This window comes from Ammospiza nelsoni, chromosome 3, assembly GCF_027579445.1.
Source record: "Ammospiza nelsoni isolate bAmmNel1 chromosome 3, bAmmNel1.pri, whole genome shotgun sequence".
In the NCBI taxonomy this organism is placed as follows: domain Eukaryota; kingdom Metazoa; phylum Chordata; class Aves; order Passeriformes; family Passerellidae; genus Ammospiza; species Ammospiza nelsoni.
This window is the reverse complement of record NC_080635.1, coordinates 44,278,368-44,300,620: the sequence shown is the minus strand read 5'-3', so window position 1 is coordinate 44,300,620 and position 22,253 is coordinate 44,278,368. Positions and strand designations below refer to the sequence as shown.

At 40.0% G+C, this 22,253-nt stretch overlaps 1 protein-coding gene across 1 annotated transcript in view; it reads left to right on the top strand.

Annotated features, from left to right (window-relative positions):
* The window catches only part of PCNX2 (pecanex 2), a 152,946-nt gene that overhangs the window by 2,283 nt on the left and 128,410 nt on the right, over positions 1 to 22,253 (top strand). Inside the window, exons 2-8 of the mRNA XM_059469294.1 lie at positions 3,889 to 4,094; positions 6,517 to 6,631; positions 8,895 to 8,931; positions 9,788 to 11,077; positions 19,820 to 19,967; positions 20,132 to 20,277; positions 21,457 to 21,550. Of these exons, the coding sequence (XP_059325277.1) occupies positions 3,889 to 4,094; positions 6,517 to 6,631; positions 8,895 to 8,931; positions 9,788 to 11,077; positions 19,820 to 19,967; positions 20,132 to 20,277; positions 21,457 to 21,550 (2,036 nt within the window). The remainder of the gene's footprint in view (positions 1 to 3,888; positions 4,095 to 6,516; positions 6,632 to 8,894; positions 8,932 to 9,787; positions 11,078 to 19,819; positions 19,968 to 20,131; positions 20,278 to 21,456; positions 21,551 to 22,253) is intronic.

Here is a 22,253-nt window from a genome sequence, read left to right as displayed (position 1 = left end):
ATGAAAATAGTGATAACTCTTTAGTATTCAGCCCCAGTAAAACACCAGTGACCTAGAGATGCAACTTTGGGAAATACTGTACTATAGCTTATTTTACAAGCTACAAGAGAACTTGCATTGTGTTTGGGTGACTCCCCAGAACAACCTGCTCAATGTTTCTCCTGCCTTTTGTTGGACAGGGAACCCTTGAACTGACAGGGTTGCTACTTCTCATGCACTAGATCTTCAGATCATGCTGTGGTAGGAGAAGTACAACATGGCTGTATAAGGGTGTGGGCACATAAATTACTCAGAGGTAAACCGTGATAAAACTAGTAGTGTGTCAGCTGCTTCCAGTCCCACTTGGCTGCCTTTTACCCCACTCTATCTCTGTAAAAGTTAAGGATACGAATATCTCTGCAGCAGAGAGATAGGCTACCCTGTTATGTACTGTATTTACTGTGTGGGAGGACACACTGAGAAGTCAATGTACACCCCTGGAATTTTATTTGCTACCTGCTTTCCCATATTTTATATTGTGTGATGGACATCTCTTAGTATTGATTTGCCTTAATTTACAGATAAACACGGATCTTTGGCCCCAGTGTCGTATCTCCCAAGCATATCTCTGATGGTAGTGGCTGACTGAACATTTGTTTGGTTGTTCCCTCATTTGTGTTCTGTAGCACACCCAGACAGCAAGGCCCAGGTGCAGCACTGCCTTGCTCTAGATGCCTCAGGGGCTCAAGCAGTGGCTGGGATGCATCAGGGTCTAAGCACCCTTTATCATTCAGCCCAATTGGCAAGGTGTGGTATTTTGTTCAAAGGTTACATACCTTTATGTGCCTATCTCAGTCATCTCCACCTTTGTGCTACTCAAATAATGCCAGTAGACACGTGAAGGAGAGGAGCCTGTGGCTGTTCTTCTGAGAGCAATCTCTGGGCAGGCAGAAGCCCCAAGCAAAGGTGCTCCTTAGGTGGTGATGTCAACCCTGTTGCATTTTCAGCAGTAAGTTGGGCCACATTTGGGGCACACCAGCCTGCATTTCTGGCTGTGACCCCACGCTATTCTGGTGCAGGGTACAACAACAGAAGCTACTGGAGAACAAAAAGTACATTATGGTAGAGTTTTTAATGGCATGAAAGAATGAAGAAAACTAGGGCTACAGCTTCCATAGAAACCTGTGGGAAGTCATGAAGCCCGCTTTCTAATGAATTTGTATTTGTGGATTTTTTTTTTTCATAGCTTCTAATAAGATGTCAACTCAATTGAAGCTTTTCCTGTCACTGGGGTGGCATCAAAAGGTCAGAGAACTGTGTGGGCTCCTCTCATTAATGGAGGAGGTGTGCTGCTGTGACCTTGCCCAGTGGGGTGTATTCTCTTAAAGTTTGCTGAATAACTTTTTAATTCTTTGGCTACCTTTCATCTGAGGGGATGGAGGGAGATGATGAATACACAGACACATGGTGTGATTATAAAACCTCATTTTCGTAGAAAACCAGACTAATTATAACTATAGTGCATCAAAAGTGACTCTATCATCTAATTCCTCAGTGGTCTGTAACTTAGTTCCTCCTTAGCATGGATTTGATAGCTTTCACTTGTCTGTCCCTGGGAACACCAGCTGCAGTCATATGACACTGGTACCTTATGCAAGAGGCCTGATTCAGAGAATGGAGGGCTTTCCATTATCATCTGTCTCCTAATTCCTCATGTGCACAGAGAGCAATCTGCTGGCTTGTATACTCAGCCTGCCCCAAGATTGAGAGTTCTAAAGATGCACAAGATGCCATTGGTGTCTGGTGTGGTGAGCACTCTGAAACACAGCGTGTCCTAGACAGATGGGCACAGGGACCACGGGCTGGCTCGGGGCACAGCTCCGGTAGGTCTGGTCACAAGGCAGGGATGAGCACATGCTGCACTCAGCATTTGCTATAACTGGCCCTGTTTTCTGCTCAAAAATCTAGGAGCTTCCTTTGAGTCTCTTGTGGCGTGCTCTCTGCACGCACAGGCTGCGCTACTGGAAATCTATTTTTGTTGTGTCCTCTTGACATTTTTCATATAATATTTATTAAGCTTTATGAATGTCACCTATAAAGCACTTCTTTTCTTAGTGGGCCATTCTGAGTTGTTATTTAATAATGAGTGGTTGATCTGTGCCTTTTAGTGTACAGTTGAAGAGATTCCTTGGAAGGTGAACAAATCTCTCTTAAGCAGTCATTACAGATAATTGGCTGCCGCTCTTTGTGAAACCAAACAATTTCTTACTCGTTTTGTAAAAACATTAGTCATAAACCACAAATTCTTTAACCTCAAGTTCTTCAACCTCATCTACTAAGCCTTATACCCTGAGAACATGACCTTGCAAATGGATCCTTTCCTGGCCTGAGTTCTAAATAACTGAAGGGTGTGCTGGGAGTTGGTATTTACACAGTACCATGATGTACTCTTACCAGACTTAAGCCTCAACTTGTAGAAAGTCATGTCTGTCTATTAGGGATCATTGGTAGTAAGTATGTCCTAAATAGCTCCTCCACTATTGTGCAACATATTCTGTGTATCTGAATCAGAATAGTCATTAAAAAGGATTTGCCTGAAAATTTTCATGTGTGCATCTTGATGGTATGAAGTCCCAATGAGCCAAAAGCAGCATCAGAATTGCATCCCACTTGCTTGTCACAACACAGAAATGATTCAACATATTAATTTCAACATCAAGATAAATGTGGTGACTTGTTCTAAAGATGAAATAAGCATGCCTTGTTCCCTTCACTTTATCTGTGTGGTTGGTGTGATTTATTTATGAATTTGAAAAAATGATTGGTTTAGTACCAAAGTAAAGACCATTCTTAAAAATTACTTTCAGCAGACTTTTAGCAAGTCCTGAGTATTGAAAACCTTTTTTGTTTTTGTGTGTTGCTTGGGGTTTTTTATTGTTGTTCTTGTGTGAGAATGTAGTAAATCTCTGTTTAAATAAAACCCCTGAAACTTCGAGAAATTAAATTCACTGTGAGACTGCAGCTTTGTAGTAACAATACATAAACATATTCCATGACTATACTGGTAAAGACTTTGGTACTTCAATTATGATTGCAACTGTCCATTGCTATGATTTGCCCTTTACTGTAAGGAAGTATTTGTATATAAAAAAGTTGTTAGTCTGTCATGTCTGTGAAAGAACTTTACAGATTATAGTTGAACTGTAATTAATTTTAATGACGAAGAGCTGTGGTGCTCATCACAGATCATCAAACAGATCACAGACAGCTGCAAATTAACAATTATGTACTTTAGAAAAAGAATTCAAAGAAGTTGTGTCATAGTTTAACCCCAGCTGGCAACTAAGCACCACATAGCCAATCACTCACTCCTTGAATGTCAGTGGGGACAGGATGCTTCTCTAACTGTGTTTTTATTCATTTGTTTTGACTAGTCCTGACTAATTATTTAAAATTCCTCAGTGGTTAAGGTATTTGGGAACATGTTGTGAGGCATTAGAAAACAGACATCAAATGACAGTGTTCTGCTATTGAGTCATAACTGATATATAGAGTAAGAGGACAGAATTTTCTAAAGGTTTTGTGTTTGTAGATAACTAATGTTTCATTTTGTGTCTGTAGTTTTATGAATTCATAGTTTGGGAAAGGCTGCAGCTGCATTAACATGAGATTGCAGTATTTTTAAAAGCTTTATAGTGTTTGTCAATTGTGAGATTCTGCGGATTTTGATAATAAATAATATCCACAGCTAATAAAAAGAATAGATCTTGTGAAATGGTTTGAAACTTGAAGAAACCCTTAAACCTTTTCTGGGAGCAGAACTCAATACATATATTGTATTTAAAAGTTTTAACAGCATTTTTTCAAAGGAAACTGTTATCACTGTGTCCTCATTATTTCTTTCTGTAGGCTTTTCCAGCAAATGCAGTGACAGTTTTTGTGTACTGCAGCTCGGTGACAGTTTTCTTCACTGTAATAAAGGTGATCAGCTACCGTTTACACCTTATGTTTGATAAAGGCGAAGTTATTCAACAGAAGCTCTCAAGAAAAAATGGAAGGCAATGTAAAGATACAGAGGTTCAAAAAGGAGAAGTGGTTGAGTCCTCAAATTGTAGGTAAGGTTTTCTTTGCATCGTTGGCACATTATGTAAAATGGGTGAGTTTGCGCTATGGTCCTGCACAGCAGTAATGTCTGTTGAAAGCAAGAAAACTCCTTACAAGTGTATAAAGAATGACACTTTCAAAAACTTGCTTAGTGCTTTTCAGCTGGGTAGCTGAGGTGTTCTTGTGGTGCAGCAGGCAGAGCTGCACCTGATTCACAGGTTGGGCAGCAGCTGGGCACCATGAAAGTGGTAGAGGAGATATGTACTGGATGTGCTAAGAGATCCTGAAGAAAACCTGCAAGAAGTTTTCTGGGGAAGCCTTAAAATGCTTGCTCCTACCTACTGGGAAGTGGCAAGGAAGTGGCAGGCACCTGTTGGTAAAGAGAATGCTTTAATATCATGACTTTGGAAGACAAGGCGACCTCATGCTGCCTTTGTGTGCTTTTAGTAAGTTCCCTCTCAGATCACACCTAGGTGCATAAGTTGCTTTTTCCCCTTATGTTTTATTGTGTTAATTATGGTGCTTCTGTGGTCCTGTTCATGAGGAAAGCTAGTACTGCTTTTATTTCTCAGGGGCATTGGGTAGGCAGTTCAGTTGCAGCTTCTCTACTGAGAAGCCAAGTACTATTAGTCTTTGCATAGAATTAAAAGGGCTGCTTCTAGACTGTGCTAGTATTGAAGGTAAAAACAGTAGTGCGATTAGACATTTTCCAGATTTGTGTATTGGTAGAATGTTCTGCTATACACTCTTCAGAATAAATAAATAAACCCTTCCTGCTAGTTTTTCAAGCTTGAGTCATACAAACAAATGAAGGCAAGTGGCTTTCAGTGATAGCAAGTGTTATGGCAGATGTGAAAAATGCTGAAATAAGGTACATTTAAAAGAGACAGAAGCATAGAAATGTCCAAAGCAAGCTTAAATTGAGTAGCTTTGTTGAAACTACCAGTCAGTATTCAACAGAGAGCAGTGTATAAAAGAACTTAGGGTATTTTTTGGATGCATTTGCAGTTGGTACTGCTAGCTTTGTGCCAGCTAAGTAGTATCAAGATAGTTTGTGTTCCTCTGTGCTTCTGCTCTTCTGTGTCTTTACACATGCACATCTGTGCTACACTCCTGGCAGTGATGTTTCTGGGACAGTCAAGGTCTGCTGCATTGAGACTCTTCTGAGAAATGCCTCTGTGTGTCACTACCCATACAACATTTTTATTTTAGATGGAGTTATGCCTTTCAGGCTGTTTTGGCTGAGAAGTAAAGGTAGAATAACTTAAAAGTTGCTTGCTAAATCATGTGACTGTTTCTCCCAGGTTGATTTGTGTATGCACAACAATCCATTAATTAGTACTTGGTCAGAAAATAAAGATCTTAATATTATTTTGACTGGATGGATGACAGAATTTTTTAAACAGACCTTCATAGTTGGCAAGGTTGGTTGAGCAGTTTTTGAAGCCAGTTAACTAAAAAATATGGCAGAAAGAGACAACCCAGATAAATAATGTTATTGCTTATATACAACTTAAGAATTTTAAAAATAAATTTTTGGTGAAAAAAACAGCCCCATGTACAAATAGAAAAGCCCAACCTCATGCTTTTCAGCATTTCACTGTGGTGTTTTTCTGGGGTTTTTTTTGGTTTTTTTGGTGTTTTTTTGTTAAACTGAATTTCTGTTTGTTATACCTGAGAAAGAGAATATTTTTAGGTTATTGATAGTAAACCTTGTCTGAAAATGCCTGCTTATATCCATGGAAAAGCTAGTAGAACATTTGTGTAAAAGGAGTTAGTGCATAGTTTAGTGTATCCACAAAGGAACTGATCTATAAATTGCCTTAGAATATGTGAAATTAGTAATGGCTGTAAATTCACTTTGCCTAGACCAGAGCAAAAACTTTATATTCTGGTCTGATGATTATATTAGTGCTCTCTGTGTTGCATTTCGAGTAGGCTATGTGAGGTTTGCAGAAAACAGGCAGTTAGATAAGGCTTACATACTCCAGGACTTAAAAAGCAAAAATTGTGAAAGGAGTAGCTCTTGATTGTCATGTGTGTAAGGAAAAGCCCCAGATTGCTTTTTATGCCAATAAATCTGTTTGTGTGTCAGACGGGCTGAATGGCATTATATCGGCATAGGGAGGTTGAAGAGATGTTATTTTATTTCTCATAGCTCCACTTCTGAAGACACCATAATCATTTTACATTGAGGGGTTTTTATTCTTTAAGTTTTATCAAGTTGTCTTGGTGAGGAAGGAAGTGCAGAAAGGTGTTACGTTTTTTTACAGCCCTGTACTTTTATCATTGGAGGGGAGAGAAGTGCCCTTACTTCATTGTGCTGTGCTACTTGTTCCCATTGTGTTCTGATTCGTGAGCCGCTTCCCAGAGCTCGCAGTGATGCCCTGTGGTGATAAGTGTTGCCTTATCTTTTGTGTGCTTCCCCTTCAGCAATAACTCGGGGGATGGCGCCGCTGGTGAGAGCAGCCCAAACGGCTCCACCCAGACAATTCCTGACAGTTCCAGAGTGCAGGCCCCGCCCTCGCAGGACTCCCCTGGAGCCACGGTCAGTATGTGCACTCCTCCAGCAGCCCACAGCTCACCACACACGCTTTTGTGTTGCCAGGTGCTCATTGCTTGTAACACAGGCCTGCTCCAAGCAGGAAGGGTCATTCCCTTGGCGTGCATCTACTGGGTATGCCAGTCAGCCTTGTCCTAAAGGTTTGCCTTTGCAGAGCTGAAACTGTCATACATAATGCTGCACTTCTTAGGAGGGCTCTCTCTGCTCTACAGATAGCAAGTGGCCTTTGTAAATCTTGCCAAGAGCAACTAGTTTTTTGGGGCTGCTTTGAGAGGAGGGAGAGGCTAATGCAGTCAGCATTATTTTGTTGCCTCTGAAAGGATCTGCTCCTTGACCATTAATAATTTGGTTTTGTGTAACTAGACTTATGCTTATAAAATGAACCAGAAACATCTCTTCAGTATTTAAATTCCTTTAAATCTAGGAGATATCTAGAGGAGGTTAAAAGTACCTATATGTGCACTCAACGCCAATGGCTGTGCTTAATAAATCAAACATATGAAGTGATGAAAATGATGTGTGTAAATATTATTAAAGAAAAAAATAGGAAACACTCATGATAAGTTGAAGAAATTTTCAAGAAAATTAAGAAACAGAATAACACTGTGTAATCTTAAGCTACTCCCCTTGCATACTGTGATAACATCTTTAATTATGTGATACCATGCTATTTTTTTCTACAGGCCTCCTGCCTCAGTCAGTGCAGAGGATGGTTAGTGATTTCTGAATAAGTGGCTATTTGATACTTCATTCTGTCTTCATATTCCCCCACACCCACCCTTTATCCCTATTTACTACAAATTATTTAAATCCTGATCTGAATCAGAACTATTTCTTCATTTCCTGGAGTGTTTTTACCTTTTTGTAGCATCTGTGTGATTCAGAGACATTAATAGTTCTTTTTGTTGAGGTTTTTTTTTTTTATGAGGTAAAATATTTTTCACCTTGTTTCTGTCTTACTCTCCAGTATTCTGGTATTTGTCCATTCTGCAAACCTATGCCTTCCTGGGATCTCATCCTAATCTCCCACTTCCAAACATGTAGGTTGGATCTTGTCAAATCAAGTCTCCTGTTCTTGCTGCCAGGCTACCACCATGAAATTTTAGAAAATAATAATAATTTCCTCTTAGTTTTGGTGCCTGTCAGTCAGAAGAGAGCCACAGTCATTTTTTTCAATGTCTTGTTTCTAATTATGCACTTAGTCTGCTGACTTTAAACTCCTGAAGTATTCCTAATGGAGTGTTGTGTTTAGTTTTGAGCTCCCCGGTTAGTTCCCATGCACATTGACCTACTGATGAGAATCCAACAGAGACAAACAAGGTGATTGAGGAACATGATGTGTGAGGACAGGCAGATGGGATGTTTCAGCCTTTGTAAGGCTAAACTCTTTTGTAACCATACAAGTAGAGCTTACAGCTGACTTCAGTTTTCCAATAGTAAGTTACACAGCAGGTTGAGAGAGGTGCCCAGTGGCAGGATAAGAAACAGTTGCAGCCATGGAAAGCTACAGTTAGATCAAATAATTACATTTAATGTCTTTTTTGTGGAGTTGTTTTGGTTTTCGGTAATTTGTGTGTTGTTTCTTTTTCCCCTACCAAGTGAGTGGTCAAATACTGGAAGAGGTTTTCCAGAGAAGTTGTGAAATCTCCTTCTTTGGAGATTTTCAAAGCTCTGTTGGAGATGACCCTGAGCAACCTGCTCAAACTGTATCTCCTTCAAGTGTGTGTGTATTGCAGAGGGGATTTGGGCTAAATGACCTTCAAAGCTTTCTTGGAATCTAAATGATTCTATATTAATTTAATGTCTCTGTCCTCTAGTTTTCCATTGAGAAATACTTACCAATGCTAGAGGCCAAACTTTTCATTCTAGTTCTTTGGAAACACACAGGTGGATAAATGGAACAGATTAACACAGTCTATTCCTTAATGATTTAGAAAAGTTTATCTGGATTAGGCACTGCAAAAATTTTTTTAAAGAACATGTTGCTTTTCTTTCCCCTCCCCAAACATCACACACAATTTCAGTGATGCAATTTGGAGCATGACTGTTCTATAACCATCTCCCTCACCCACCCCTTGCATTTTGTGCAAGGTACATGTTCAAATTTCAGTGATTTTAAGCACCTTACCAATGCTGTAATTAACCTTTGATTAGATAGCTATTTATAGCTACATTGATAGATTTTTTTCACCCAACAGAATTTAATAAATGACCATGTTAATCTTGTGTGTTTATTTTCATTTTTTAGGACCTGCCAACACGGGAAACGATTGAAGATCTTAGAGGTATTTTAAAGGCTTTATAAGTCCTTAAGCTGTTGTTTAATCATTGCTTGGCACAAGAAGTAATGGCCCAGAGGACTCCATGGCAGGTTCTGTTGTGCCTCCTCTTAGGATCAAGTTGAGGAGCTAGAACTAAATTTCAAGGGTATTCTAACAGACTAAGCTTTCTCAACCATCAGCCAAGCTGTTTGGGATGCAACTCTTCAAGGGGTGTGCAAATATCCCTCCCCATTTTGATACAGGAAGATGAAAGAGCCTTGCTCCACATTCTTAGGAAGCTCTGAGCTCTGTAAAGCATCAAACTAGGAAGTTAACACTTGTATTGCATACTTGAACATGTGCTGTAAACTTCTGTTGTGATTGTCAACCTTTAGCTGTGTTGTCTATTCCAGCACACCTTACTTTGCCTACACTTCCATCTCACTTGAGATGTCTTAATATTTTAAATCTTGTTTTGTTTTTGTTAAGGCTGATCACCATATCCTGTGTGACCATTTAGGAATTGCAGAAAGTGATGTAGCAAACCTGCAGCATTGGCTTATTCTTTCTTTCACCTCTCTCTAAGTGGGGATAGTTCTGTAAAACATTTTGATTTTGAAACTAGGTGTTTCTTCAGCTATTTTGACTATTTGGACATGCTGCTATGGTTGTCCTGACTTGGATGGAGTCTATCTTGCTTTTGTAGTATTTCATATGTAGCTATCAAAAAAAAGCCCTTGTTGCTTTAGAACTGGTTTAATCAGCTGCATCATCTGTGCTTCCTTTGCTCTGCTCTGGATTGGGTTTTATTGGTTAAAGATCATACTTTAATAATGCTTAGTGTTCATGTGAGACCTAATGCCCAAATGTTTTTTCTTAGGTGTTATGGTACTAGAAGATCAGGCTACACCACCAGTTTCATCTACCTCACCCTGTATCAAAGCAGATGTATTACCTGTTTCTACAACCTCCGGTTCAGGTGCCACCACATCGGCAATAGCAACAAAACCAGCTGCCATGGAAACATTTCCTGGTGATAGAATAAATGCAAAAGGATTGAATGGACAGCCTTGTGGCCACCATGGATCCCAAGATATTCCTGTGGACAGAGACGTAGCTAAAAACTTCTCCAATATTTCTTCATCACAAGGTGATATTTTAAGGACTGGAGTTTCTTCAGAGCCATGGGACAGTGAAAATTCAGTTATTTCAGACCATTTAAGTAATCCTAAAAGCTACAAAAGAGAGAAATTGCCAGATGGATCACCACAGACAGGCTTTACCAATAACTGCCCACAGTGCAATGCTATTGCAACCAAAGAGCATGAGCAGATGGAAAGCTCTTGCAATGATGGTAATAGCCATGAGGACCTTGATTGCTCAGACAGTGAGACTGCCATTGCACTTGTGGACAATTCTCTTCCTGGAGACCAGCTGTGTGAGCCCATTAAAATTGTCATCACAATGAGTACTACACCAAACACCACCCTTAGTGACCTACCAGGCTCTGTCCACTTGCAGGCCCTGGAAAGTGAGAGAACAAGCTCAGCCCTTGACTCTGGTGTAGTTAGAGCAGGCTGGTCAAGTCAGCAAACTAATGAACAGCTCAGAATCCCTGTTATCACGTTTGACCTGTCTGATGACAGTAAAGCTAAGCCTTGCTCAGAAGTTAGTGAAAGTGACAGAACTCCAGAAATGTTGAGGGCAGAGCTGTCATCCAACCAATGCTCTGGCTATGAATCGGGTGATGCAGTAAAGGAGCTCAGCAACCCAGCAAATACACCTCTAGAAACTAACACTTGTTCAGATCCAAATCAGGAGAATGCTTTGGAAAATGTCCAGACTGTGGATTTAAGTTCTAAAGAAGACTTGCATAACCTAGACCCGCAGTCCTGCAGAACTGCTCATGAAAAGAGGCACATGCGGGTGTTGAGTGTAGACAGTGGGACAGATGTGCTTTTAAGTAAGAATTTTGTGGAGGTATCTGACAAAGAAAAGACCTTACCAACCTCTAAATCAGATCTAGAAGCTAAAGAAGGTCAGATGCCCAACGAATCTAACTTTCTAGAGTTTGTCTCCCTCTTGGAATCCATTAATACCTCAAAGATGAAGACATCTAATCAATCCACTGTCAAAACGGAGACAACAAAGGAAAATGGGCTTGTTGGAGGTATTGTGCACTGATTACAATTCTTTTGGAATGAAGATGTTGTGAAGGTTTTGATTACTTAGAGCAGCTTAGCTGGATATCTGCAGTAAGGCAAATTCCCAGAGGGAGACTGGTTTTGCTCATAGGGCCAGGGTAGGGCTGGACTTGGTGGGACAAAGTGGTTTAGTGAAAGTGTGTGATGGTGTCCGCTGTGGTTTTAAAATATTTTTATTTTCTTGAAGAAAACTGTTTTTCTTCCTCTAGGAAACTAGTGATAAGCTTAGTAGGTATCCATTATTTATTTAGTATTCTTTACTAAAATAGTGTGCCTGGATTGTTGGAATACCAGAAGTATGCAAAAATGTGTATAACTATAGCATTACACCTGCCCTTGCACATCTTACCAGGTGCATGTTGAGGAGTTGTCTGTGTGCCTCTAAGTATGAAAGCTGGAATTGTCACTGGAGGTGGTTCAACTTTTAGCTAACACATGTGTGCACACATACATATATTTCTAAATTTCCTGAATGGTTGTGGGTTGGATTATAATTAAAAAAAAAAAAAAAAAGGTAAGAGTTCTCATTGAGGAAGAGTTTTGATTTTCCGTTGCTTAAAGTTAAAATATTTGCATTTTAAGGATGAAAGTTTGGTGGCTGTTTTCAGCGAAAGCCCTCAGTGTTTTAATTAAAAATAGTATATTGCCATGCAAATTTCCATTTAATCAAGAGCACATTTGTTTATAACAAAATCAATCAGCTAATTTAAAAACCTACATGCAGTATAATTTATAGATCTTGTATAGAAATGTCTGGTTTTAATCAGCATTGTCATTGCTGTCACTGGACTCTGTGACCCTTTTCTGTTGGGAAGGACTGTTGTTGGTAGTGTCTCTAGCCACCCTCCAGCAAAATTAGTAGGGCCATGTAATGAGGATGTGAGATAGATACAGTGCAGTGCAGGCAGATGCAATCTCGGGGTACTTCCCCAAGTGATCAGCACGATCAATTTAGAAGATCTGAGTCAAAATGAAATACGGCAACCTGTATCTTTCCCTTCTCCAAAATGTTTGGTTTACCTTAGATCCTATAACAAGCTGTTTTAAGAAAGCCTAAGAGGATGCAGTCCCAATACTTAGTTTGCATGGAAGGTAAGAAACTTCATGGTACCCTACAAGAACAGCTTGGCCCTGCTATTTGTCTGCTCCCTCGTATTCTACCAGCTTGCTCCTGGAAGAACCTTCCATTGCATGAAAAATGCCCAACTGACTTAAAAGGTCTTTAAAACTATTGTGAAATGTGTGCTTTTATCTCGTTAAAAAAATACATATATTTATCTTCTCAATGTGTCATTTTCTTTTAGATTCCATTTACCTTTCACTCTTTCTCTAAATCTGCCCTATCCAATGTATTACACCCTCATCTCATTCCATCTTTCACCTGAGTTTATTTTTTCTTCCACTTTCTCTAGTTCTGTGCCTTTCCTCCCTCAATCATCCCATCTCAGTTTAGGCACTCCTCTTCTGTGCCACCTCCTTATTTCTCTTCCTTTTCTTTTCTTTCTATTCTTACTAGCAATCACCCTGTTGCTGGTTTAGGCTTTTCCATTCTGTTGAGCCCACCTAAAGCTGTTGCCTCCCCACAGCTTGCATTCACTTCTCCTGCACTTACCCTCCTCTCAATTCCTTCTGAGGAATTGAGAGAAGGGTAAGTGCAGGAGAAATTAATTTTGCTTTTCTTAGACTTGCTGCCTCTCTTCTGTTGTATCTTACCCATCTCTCCCACCTTCTCAGGCTGTTTATTCTTCACTGCAGTTTCTGTCCTTCTCTATCAAGTTTATCAGCCTGCCCTGCTGGCTCCAGTCGTGCTCTGGTTGCCCAAGACAAGTGCTGAGCAAGCCCTGCTTGTCACCTGAGCCTGCTGAGCCCTGCTGGATTCCTGGGGTGCGGAGTCACCTGCCTGCACAATGCACACAGCAACATGAGGGGTGCAGCAAGCAGATTGGGATTTTTTTTTTTTCTCTGATCCTCAGCCATAACAAGGAGTGTTTACCCAATAATTGTACTTCTGACTGATGTGACTTGTAAAGAGAATTTTAAATGAAAATTCAAAAAGAGAAACTGCCTAAAAAGGCCTTTCAGACAAGTACCCTCAGATAATATGAACAGGTAAGGTTGCTGCATGAAAGAAAGTAATGGATGATCAGGATAAGTCAGACTCAGATTCCACAGTAAAAACAAAACCCAAACCCCAACCCCAAAACTTATGCATCTGTGTGTAGTTGTTGTGCTTTAGATCTGGTGAACAAGATTCCTATACAAGATAATGAGGGAACAGAAGAATTCTGTTCTTCCCTCATACCAAGCTCTCATTTAGCAACTTGAACTGAATCTCAAAGAATCACAGAATGTTTTTGTTTGGAAGAAACCTTAAACATCTTCTAGTTCCAAACCCTTGCCATGGACAAGGACACCTTCCACTAGGCCAGGATGTTCTAAGCCCCATCCAGTCTGGCCTTGAACACTTCTAGGGATGTCCACAGCTGGTCTGGGCAACCTCTTTTGGTGCCTCACCACCCTCACAGTAAAAAATTTCTTCCTAAAATCTATTCTAAGTCTTCCTATTTCTAGTTTCTGAAGTCTGTACTTCTGTGAGATAGTGAAGTTGAGCTGCATACCTGTGTAATTGTCTGTTTGCAGTGTGGGCTCAGCAAGTGTCATCCAGAAACAGAAGAGGGACTGGAAAGGGGGTGCCCTGCATGAGCAGGGATGGCAGCTGTGGATTCTGCACCTTGAACTGGTGCTGTGGGAAAAAGGAGATTCAATCTGAACTCCATGAGCTTGGGAGAGGTAGTTCAAAGGCAGTTATATTTAAGAGCAAGTAGGCTTTGTTTTCCAGCCTAGTCAGAACGTGCTGTTTGTTAAAATAAATTACTGTCATTACTGGGAGCTTCCCCTTTGCAAGACTGAATTTTAGGAATGAGAAAGCCTTTAATTTGTTTATAGCCTTGCAATTGCAAATATGCTTTAATAATATAGTATCTTGGAACGGATCTGAATAAACATTATTCCCACATTAGAGGGGTTATTAAGAGAAGTGTGTGTTTGCAGGAATACACAGTCAAGCTATGCACCAGTTGTTTTGAGGGAGGAGGTTGGTTCTGTTTGGTTTTTTTTCTTTTAACCTTGCATACTGTCTAATTGGCAAAAGTTAGCAATAGATGTCTGGTCCAAAGGAACATGAAATGCACCCCAGAAAGATTTTTAATAGGCAGTGTGAAAAACTTGGCAAATACCTGGAAAGCTGGATATTCAGAGCTGTGCGAAAGAAAGCTGATATTTTGCATAATTTGTGGAAGATGGGGAAATGTGCTCATCAGAACTGTCTGGCAAGTGAGTGAATGTCATGGATGGGTCTTTGTTATGGGTGGTCCCTCACAGAACTTGGGTGTTCTGTGGAAATAGAAGAGCTACCATCCCAACCACATAAGCCTTTGCCAGCAGACAGCTTGGTAAAGTGCAGTATGAGAAAATGAAAGCCTTTCTTTACACTTCTAAGGGTGCCAGATTTAACCTGTTAAAATACAGGATATAAAGCTCTCAGAGCTGTTCTATAGCCACTCCACCTCTTCTAGATTGTGAGAAAATACCACTGACACTGTTGCTAAAACTGACTTTCAGACCAGAGTCCTTTCAGTTTTGAATCACACTTATACCACCCACATGATGAAAGTGTGTTGTAGGGCAACTGCAGAATTTTTTCAGTCTTTGAGAGGTGTAAGAAAACCTGGGTTTATTGGCTGCTTTGGGTCCCTCTGATGTGTTCTGAACCAAGTAAGAGCAATTGTGCATCAAACTTAGGGCAAAACCTCCTGTAGGTCCCCTTTGGCACAGCTGGCTTGTAATCTAGGACAGGCAGTATTATCACCCAGGGAGCAAAGCCTACTGTGGGAGTGGTGGGGACTGGCACAGGAGAAACTAAACCAGGGCTGCATGGCCCGAATTTAGGTGTTTTGCAGGCTCTTTTTAGAAAAGGTACTCATCGTTCTGGGCAGTGCACAAACCACAACCTCGAGTGAGTTGTTCTGGATCCCAAGCAATTACCATTCTCTTATAAAAAACTAAACCATACTCCTGGGTATTTTTAGACTTTTTTTTTTTCTCTTTGCATGTGGGAATGAGGACTGTCACATGCCATGTAGTTAGGAGCAATAGGGATCTTGTGCATTGAGTCACTGGTGCAGTTGACAGTTGAGGTGGGAAGTGACAGCAGGTGATTTTGCTGGCAGGTGGGTGGCACCTAGGAAATAAAGCCCTGCCTGGTGCTAGTTCATCTATTGGAGCAGTTGTGTATCACCCCTGACTCTTGTTCCAGAGAGGGGCCACATGGCTTCTGATGCACATCTTTGGATGTGGAGGAACTGATATGCAGAGCTCTGAATCTGATAGTCAATGTGTAAGGCTTGACAGGTTAAAATTTTAAAATTTCAGTCTTTAAGTCTTTAAGTTGAAGAAGTAGTAGTATGTATGATGCCAGTCTGACATTTGCAAAAAAAAAAAAAAAAAGAAGGTTATTTCAGAGGTCTGTGTTCTGATGTATTTGGTAGGTGTTGTGATTAGGCTACTAATTCCTAGCTCTGCTGCTGACACAGGAGATTGTTTCAAGCAAGTCACTTCCTGTAGCAGGTACAATGCCTATTGCTAGTTTTTCCTGTTGCTTCAGGATTAATGTGGCAATCCTCATTAATGGCTAATGCCATGTGCTGCTTCAGTGTCCATGCTGGACTCTTGTAGCAATTATTGGACGGTGTGGTATTCCCTAGACACTCCCATTGTTTGGTGGATGACCAGCTTAAATGGCAGTTTTTCCTTTTAATGTATTTGTGGCATAATAGGCAAATTTGAGTTGAGAAGAAACTGCTAGTTGGTGAAGAAAGGATTAAGGATGTTCTTAGGATTTATAATCCACATATATGAATGGCAAAGTTCACAGCTTGTAGAACTTTGGTTTCATGCTGGTACTAACAAAAGCATAGAGCGATTTGAAATTATTTATTTGTGGCTGAACAGGCAGCAAATGTATTTGAAAGTGAAAATTTTTCTTTCAGAGCATAATGTTGTTGAAGGAAGTGGATTCTGTAGCAAAGCAATTAATGAACAGAGGAGAGACAGGCTTAATTAGTTTAATTCTGCTTGCCCAAGTTTCAAACCAGATGGTGTTTGAAATTATGACAGCAGTGGCATTTTGTTTTACAGGAGTGAGCTATGAAGGTTGGGATAGGGATATGTAAGTAAAAGATGAGGAAGAAGGTTTGGAAGACTTCAGTAAGGGGCTACAAATAGAAAAAATGTTTTGGAGTAAAGTTACAGAGTAATAAAATTTAATTCTAATTACCTAATACTAAGGCAACTTTAAGGTTGAGATACACTGATAGTTGGTTGTTGTGATTACTGTATCACAGAATTAAAGAATGTTTTAGGTTGGAAGGGACCTTAATAAATATCATCTAGTTCCAACACCCCCCACCCTTCTCCTTGGGCAGGGATGCCTTTCACTAAACCAGGTTGCTCAGAGCCCCATCCAACCTGGCCTTGAACACTTCCAGGAATGAGGTGTCTGTAGCTTCTCAGGGCAAGCTGTACCAGTTCCTCACCACCCTCACAGTGAAGAATTCCTTTCAAATATCCAGTCTAAACCAGCCCTCTTCCAGTTGAAAGACATTCTTCCTTGTTCTATCATTACCCATTCTTGTAAAAAGTTCCTCTTCAGATTTCTTGTAGTCTCTCTTCAGGTACTGAAAGGCTGCAATTAGGTCTGCCTGGAGCTTTCTCTAGGCTGAAATCTCAGCCAATTCTCCCACCCTTTCCTTGCAGGAGAGAGGTTCCATCCCTCTGATCATCTTGATGGCCCTCCTCTGGACTCACTGTATTAACATATGTACAAGGCTGTTTCATTTCAGCTGTAAAATTGTTCACAGCCTCCTTCTTGAGTAGAACAAGGGTTTGTCTCTAGGATACTTAAAATCTGTTCTACCAGTGAAAAACTTACATAGCAAAAGAAAGTATGGTGCTGTAACCTCTCTTAGATTAGGAGTTCATTTGTCAGCACTGGGATGGCATACTTGTAAGTAATGTTGGTAGGCTGATAAAAGTTGTTAGTGCAGAAAAAATGTTTACTGAAAGTATCTTATGTATGAGACCTGTAAGAATTGTTCCTTTTCATAAGTACTTTACCACAGTAACTTAAGCTTGTGTCTTGTGTTCTGTCAAAATATGAAAATGGTGTACAGACCAAAACTTGGCTGTTTATGCAGGACTCTTCTGAATCACCTTGCCAGAAGACTGATTTGGCCATAAGTCCTGATAGCTATACCTCACATGTCTGAGTCATGTGGCATATAATTTCCAGATAAATTATGTGGTTATTGCAGAGCCTAGGTCTGATCTTGATACTACTGTGAGCCCAGCTGTGCATGAGCTGGAGACGTGTGGAGCAGTGGATAAGGGTAAATGGCACAGGGAAAAGTGCAAGTACACTGCCATGTTGTCCTCTTTAGTCTGCTCTTGCACTTGGGAAAGGTTTTTCCTGATGTTTGAGCTTTGCCAGCACAATTTCTGTGCAGGGAGCGTTTGGTGATGTAGAGCTGATTGCGTACTCTGACAGGGCACTCCTAGTCTAGACACCTCCATCTTCATTTAAATACTGAAGGTGTAAGTCACCTGGAAGAGGAAGAGTAATAATGTTGAAAACAGTCACAAAGCCATCATGGCCCACTCTTCCAGTGCTGGAAGTCCTCATCACCATGGGATTGTCTGATTGGCATATAAAGCCTGTAAGAAGCAGTATGTTTAGGTTTTTGTTATTATGACTCTTTACCACAGCAGGAAAAAGAAGTCTGCAAGGCTTGTGGTTTGGAATGAAAAAGAGAGAAGCATATTCCAAAACCACTAGATAATCAGATTTTAAAAAATCTTTTTAATTGTTCCAGCCCTAAAGCTGGTTTGGGGCACTCTGGGACCAATTAGGTTATTTACACCACAGTTTCTGATCTCTATCAATTATTCTTACAGTTTGAACAGCCCAAGCCTTTAGGAAGGTCATTTTGATTAGGTATCTGTGGCTCCATCACCGCCCACAGGTATGGTTACATCATTAAAGGGGTGCTTCAGTAATGACACAGTTTAAGCAGAAACTGGAGTTTAAATCTTTAACTAGGAGAGGAAAAAATCGTTATCTCTTCCCCTAACTGCTTTTTTTCTTTTTTTCCCAAGATAGAATAAAGTAGACCTGGAAGACTTATTGAATTTTGCCTCCATGCACAACAAAGTATTTTCTTTACCAAACTTGTGCTTCTTTCATTGTATTTATAGTTTTTATAGCACAGGCTTTAGGGTGTGAGGGGCCTTTTTCCTATGAATTGAAACAGCTGTAGAGATGTTTTAGCTCATGAAGGCAGGTTTGTTTATAGAAATAATGTATTGGTAGATCAGCTGATACAGTGTGAGGAAAACAAGACAGATGATCTGAAAGGTCTGCATATGCAAAAGCTTGTTTACTTTTTTCAGTTTTATCAGCTGACCTTATGAAAGGTAAAACATCTTTTTATAAGCCTTCTTTCTTTTTAATCCTTAGACCAACTTAGATATGACACCACTGTTTCTTGACTGGTGATTCTTACAGGTTAGGATGGTAATTATACTGAGAGAAATATGGTTTATTATACATATGAGAAATTATGGCTAATTATACATATGAGAAATATGGCTTAAGATACGGAATTTTCAGTGGGCTGAAATTTTTTTTCCTTGTTTTTTTCCTTGATCTGAGGTGTTTAAACAGCAGGTATTGCAATAAATCTGGGTAAGTAAGTTTCAGTACACTTTGCTTGGGGCAGGAGGCTACAGGATTTACTGAAGCATCTCCAACAATCACCCCTTTTTTCCATTTAAAGCATTTAATTGCACAACTGCGCAGGGTGGTGATGAAATCACTGTCTTAGTTGCACTTCAGAACCCTAACAGGTAATTGTTTTGTTTCATAAACAAAGCACAGTTGAAAAATGTTTCACTATTCACCATGAATATGTTGTACACATATACATATATGAAAAAATGACATGCATGTGTAGAGAGGCAATATAAATATAATTGGTACTCAAAGTAGTAGAAATTGGACAAATACTTCATGTGTATTTTTAAACCTATAGTTCTGTATTTTCCAAGCATAGGATAATCTGTTCTGAAATTGTTTTGCCAGTTTGCCCTTTGTCCTGCACCAGGTGTGTGGCCAGTGAGGAAGAGAGATTAGGCAGCTATCTGCTTTCCTGTCCAAGAGCTCTGTTTCCTTTGAAGGTGCTGCTTTCCCTTCTGTGAAAGGGGAATGGGCCAGTGCTTCTGCTTTTCCACTGCCAGCATACACAGTTTGGGAAACAATTACAGCCCCCAGGGAAGCAGCCTCTTACCATTCTAGATTAGGAACAGATTGCTTCCCTCTGAAACAACAGGAGAAGCAAAGCAGAAATTCTCTCGTTTGTCCTCTACTTCACACAGTGTCTTCTTGAAACAGCCCAAGCATAAGGGTCAGAGTACCTTCTCATCCAGATTTGTGGTTGTATTGTTTTAAGTAATGGTAGTGCTTTCCATAAAACTAGCAAATACTGCAGTGTTTTAGATTTCCATTTTTAGATGCTCTTGTTCAGTAGTTAATGAACGAAACTCTTGAAAGTCATCTGTGGAGAGTGGCTCCACTTCACTGCCCTGTTTTCCAGATAGCCAGATGACGGAGAGAAAAGAAGAAATGGTGGGAACAGAAAAGCACTGTGAGCAACTTCCTAAACAGGAAAGATCAGATGTACAAAGCCAAGATCGTGCTAGTACTAGTCCGGTGCTACCAGAGTCTGCCAAATTTGCAGCACTGTAAGGCCAGTTTACTTTACAATTTTGTACTTCAAAGATATGATGTAAGCTGTTTTGTTTCACTGAGTAGAAATGACATAAACTTTTAATTAACCTTTCTTTTTCTTTTATTGAGAACAAGAAAAAAGTTCCTCATAGTAGTTTTGAAACATTTTTGTGTCAAGTTACCAGGGCAGCAGGCAAAGGCAGATAATCTACCGGGTAACTTCTCAGCAAGACAGTTCTGTCTTGCAAGTAATAAGTGGACCTGAGGCGTCTGTGCAAGATGAGCTCTCCGTGGATGCCATGCACGTGTTCATAGATGAAAATGGTGAGTTTATCTAGTTGGGATAATTGCAATGCATGAGGAAATTTCTGAACACTTCAGATATCCTGGAAGGATATTTCTCTTGTCTGTTACCAGTTGCATGTTTTTCTGTGTGTGTGGAAAAAAAAAGGGCTTGGTATTTTAAAGTCAGATGAGCAATAAATAGAGTTTTCCAAATCCACCAGTGACCATCACAGACCTGAGCCTTACACAGTGCTTGAAGTTTATCTTCCAAACATCATCCTCAAAAGATGCTGGCTAGGCCAGAAGACAACTTCTGTCTCGTCAGAAGAACCCCTGGCATTGTCTGCCTGACTAGAAGTTTTGCACTGACCTGGCTGGGCAAAATATGTCTCCTTTTTACAGTTTTGTTCTTCAGCTGGCTCAGACTGACCTCTTGGTGTGGTGGTGCTGCTTTTGTATTTGGAGTTGTGATCTGCTACTCCTTTAAAGAAAATTAATGAGTGACCTAGTCTTGCCCCATGCATATAGTGGGGATGCCACTGCTCTGAAGCTGTTCTTGGAGTCTGAAGCTGCAGGATGGGTTTGAGCCCTGTTTAGTGCCCTGTGAGATACTGGCTCATACCTCTGAAAGACAGCTGTCCCAAAAGCCCTGTTTCCTTTAAAGTTACCTTCAAAACCAGCATGGAGTGAGTGCTCATGGTACTGGGTCTGTGACCCTGGGGATACTTTGGTTTTCTCCTGTTCCTCCTGGCTCTTCTGTGGCCAGAAGGGCAGCAGCTGCCAGTGGGGCAGGTGATGCAGCCTCTGGGTCAGCCAGCACCCACCCTTGGCTTTGTGCTCCTCTGCAAACAGGGAGGAGCTGTGGCTGCACTTCTAGCAGAACTTTTTGCTGCTTTGTATCTCCTGACCTCACCTTTGTGAATGGAAAGAGGGAAATCTGATTTCACATTTTGTGGCGAACTTACATTAATCGATGTGCTTTGTGTTTAATTTACATGCCCTTTAAATATTCACTGTGACTTCTGTGGTTCAATTTTCCAAGGTTTTCAGTTGTTCAAATGTTAATTTGCTTTCTGAAATCTAAAATGGGCCTAATGCATAGACTGAAAAATATATATTTATAAATGTCCTTGACACAGAATGTGTATTTTATAAATTTTTGTGTACACAAATAATTGTATCACTGAACTGACTTTTTTCCCTCTGTATTTTCTAAAGGGGAAATCAGATCCTGCTATTTAAAAGCTGGCTGTCAGAAGGAAGGAAATTTTAGACATCAGCTATCAAATTGTGATTGTATGTCAAATGCTCAGTAAGTAAGCCCTTATTTGAAAGTTTTCATTGCTGGAAACTATGAAACTGTACCTGTGAAAGATGCATATGAAGGGGAGTAGTAGTGAATAAATGTGCTAACCTTTTCTAGACAAGTCAAAGCAGGAAATTTTTTTTTTGCTTTCTGCTAAAACACTGACGGCTTTATAAGAATATAGAAAAGAAAAAGTGAAAGTGAAAATTGGAACTATGCACTTGGCTTTATTTATTTTCTGGGAATAGCCAAAGTCAAATGTAGCTATTATAAATGAAATTGTAAACAAAGTAAGTGGGACCATTCTATCAACCTTGTCTTGTTTGCTTCATTTACCTATTGTATTCTTTACAGATTTTTAGTGCTGTGTCTGTATTGGTAATTGACCTGTGGATTCTGGCAGTAGGGCCTTTCTCCTTGCATTAAATCTCTAATGATAATTTGCTGTTTGAAACAATTTTCTTTTTTTGATAGTTCTTTTTGGAGTGATCCATATAAATCCTGTATTTATTACTGTGGCTTCCACACTCTTCCATGTGATCTGTTGTTTGCATATCTGTAAAAAGAATTGTTGTAGCTATTCATAAGTATTTTAATGAAATAATTTTGGTTTCCATACTGTTTTACAGCATTTAGAGAAGTTGAGTGAGGGAGTGAGAATGGTCTTTTTTTAAATAGCAAATATTGTTCTTCAAGTGTTTGGCTTTAG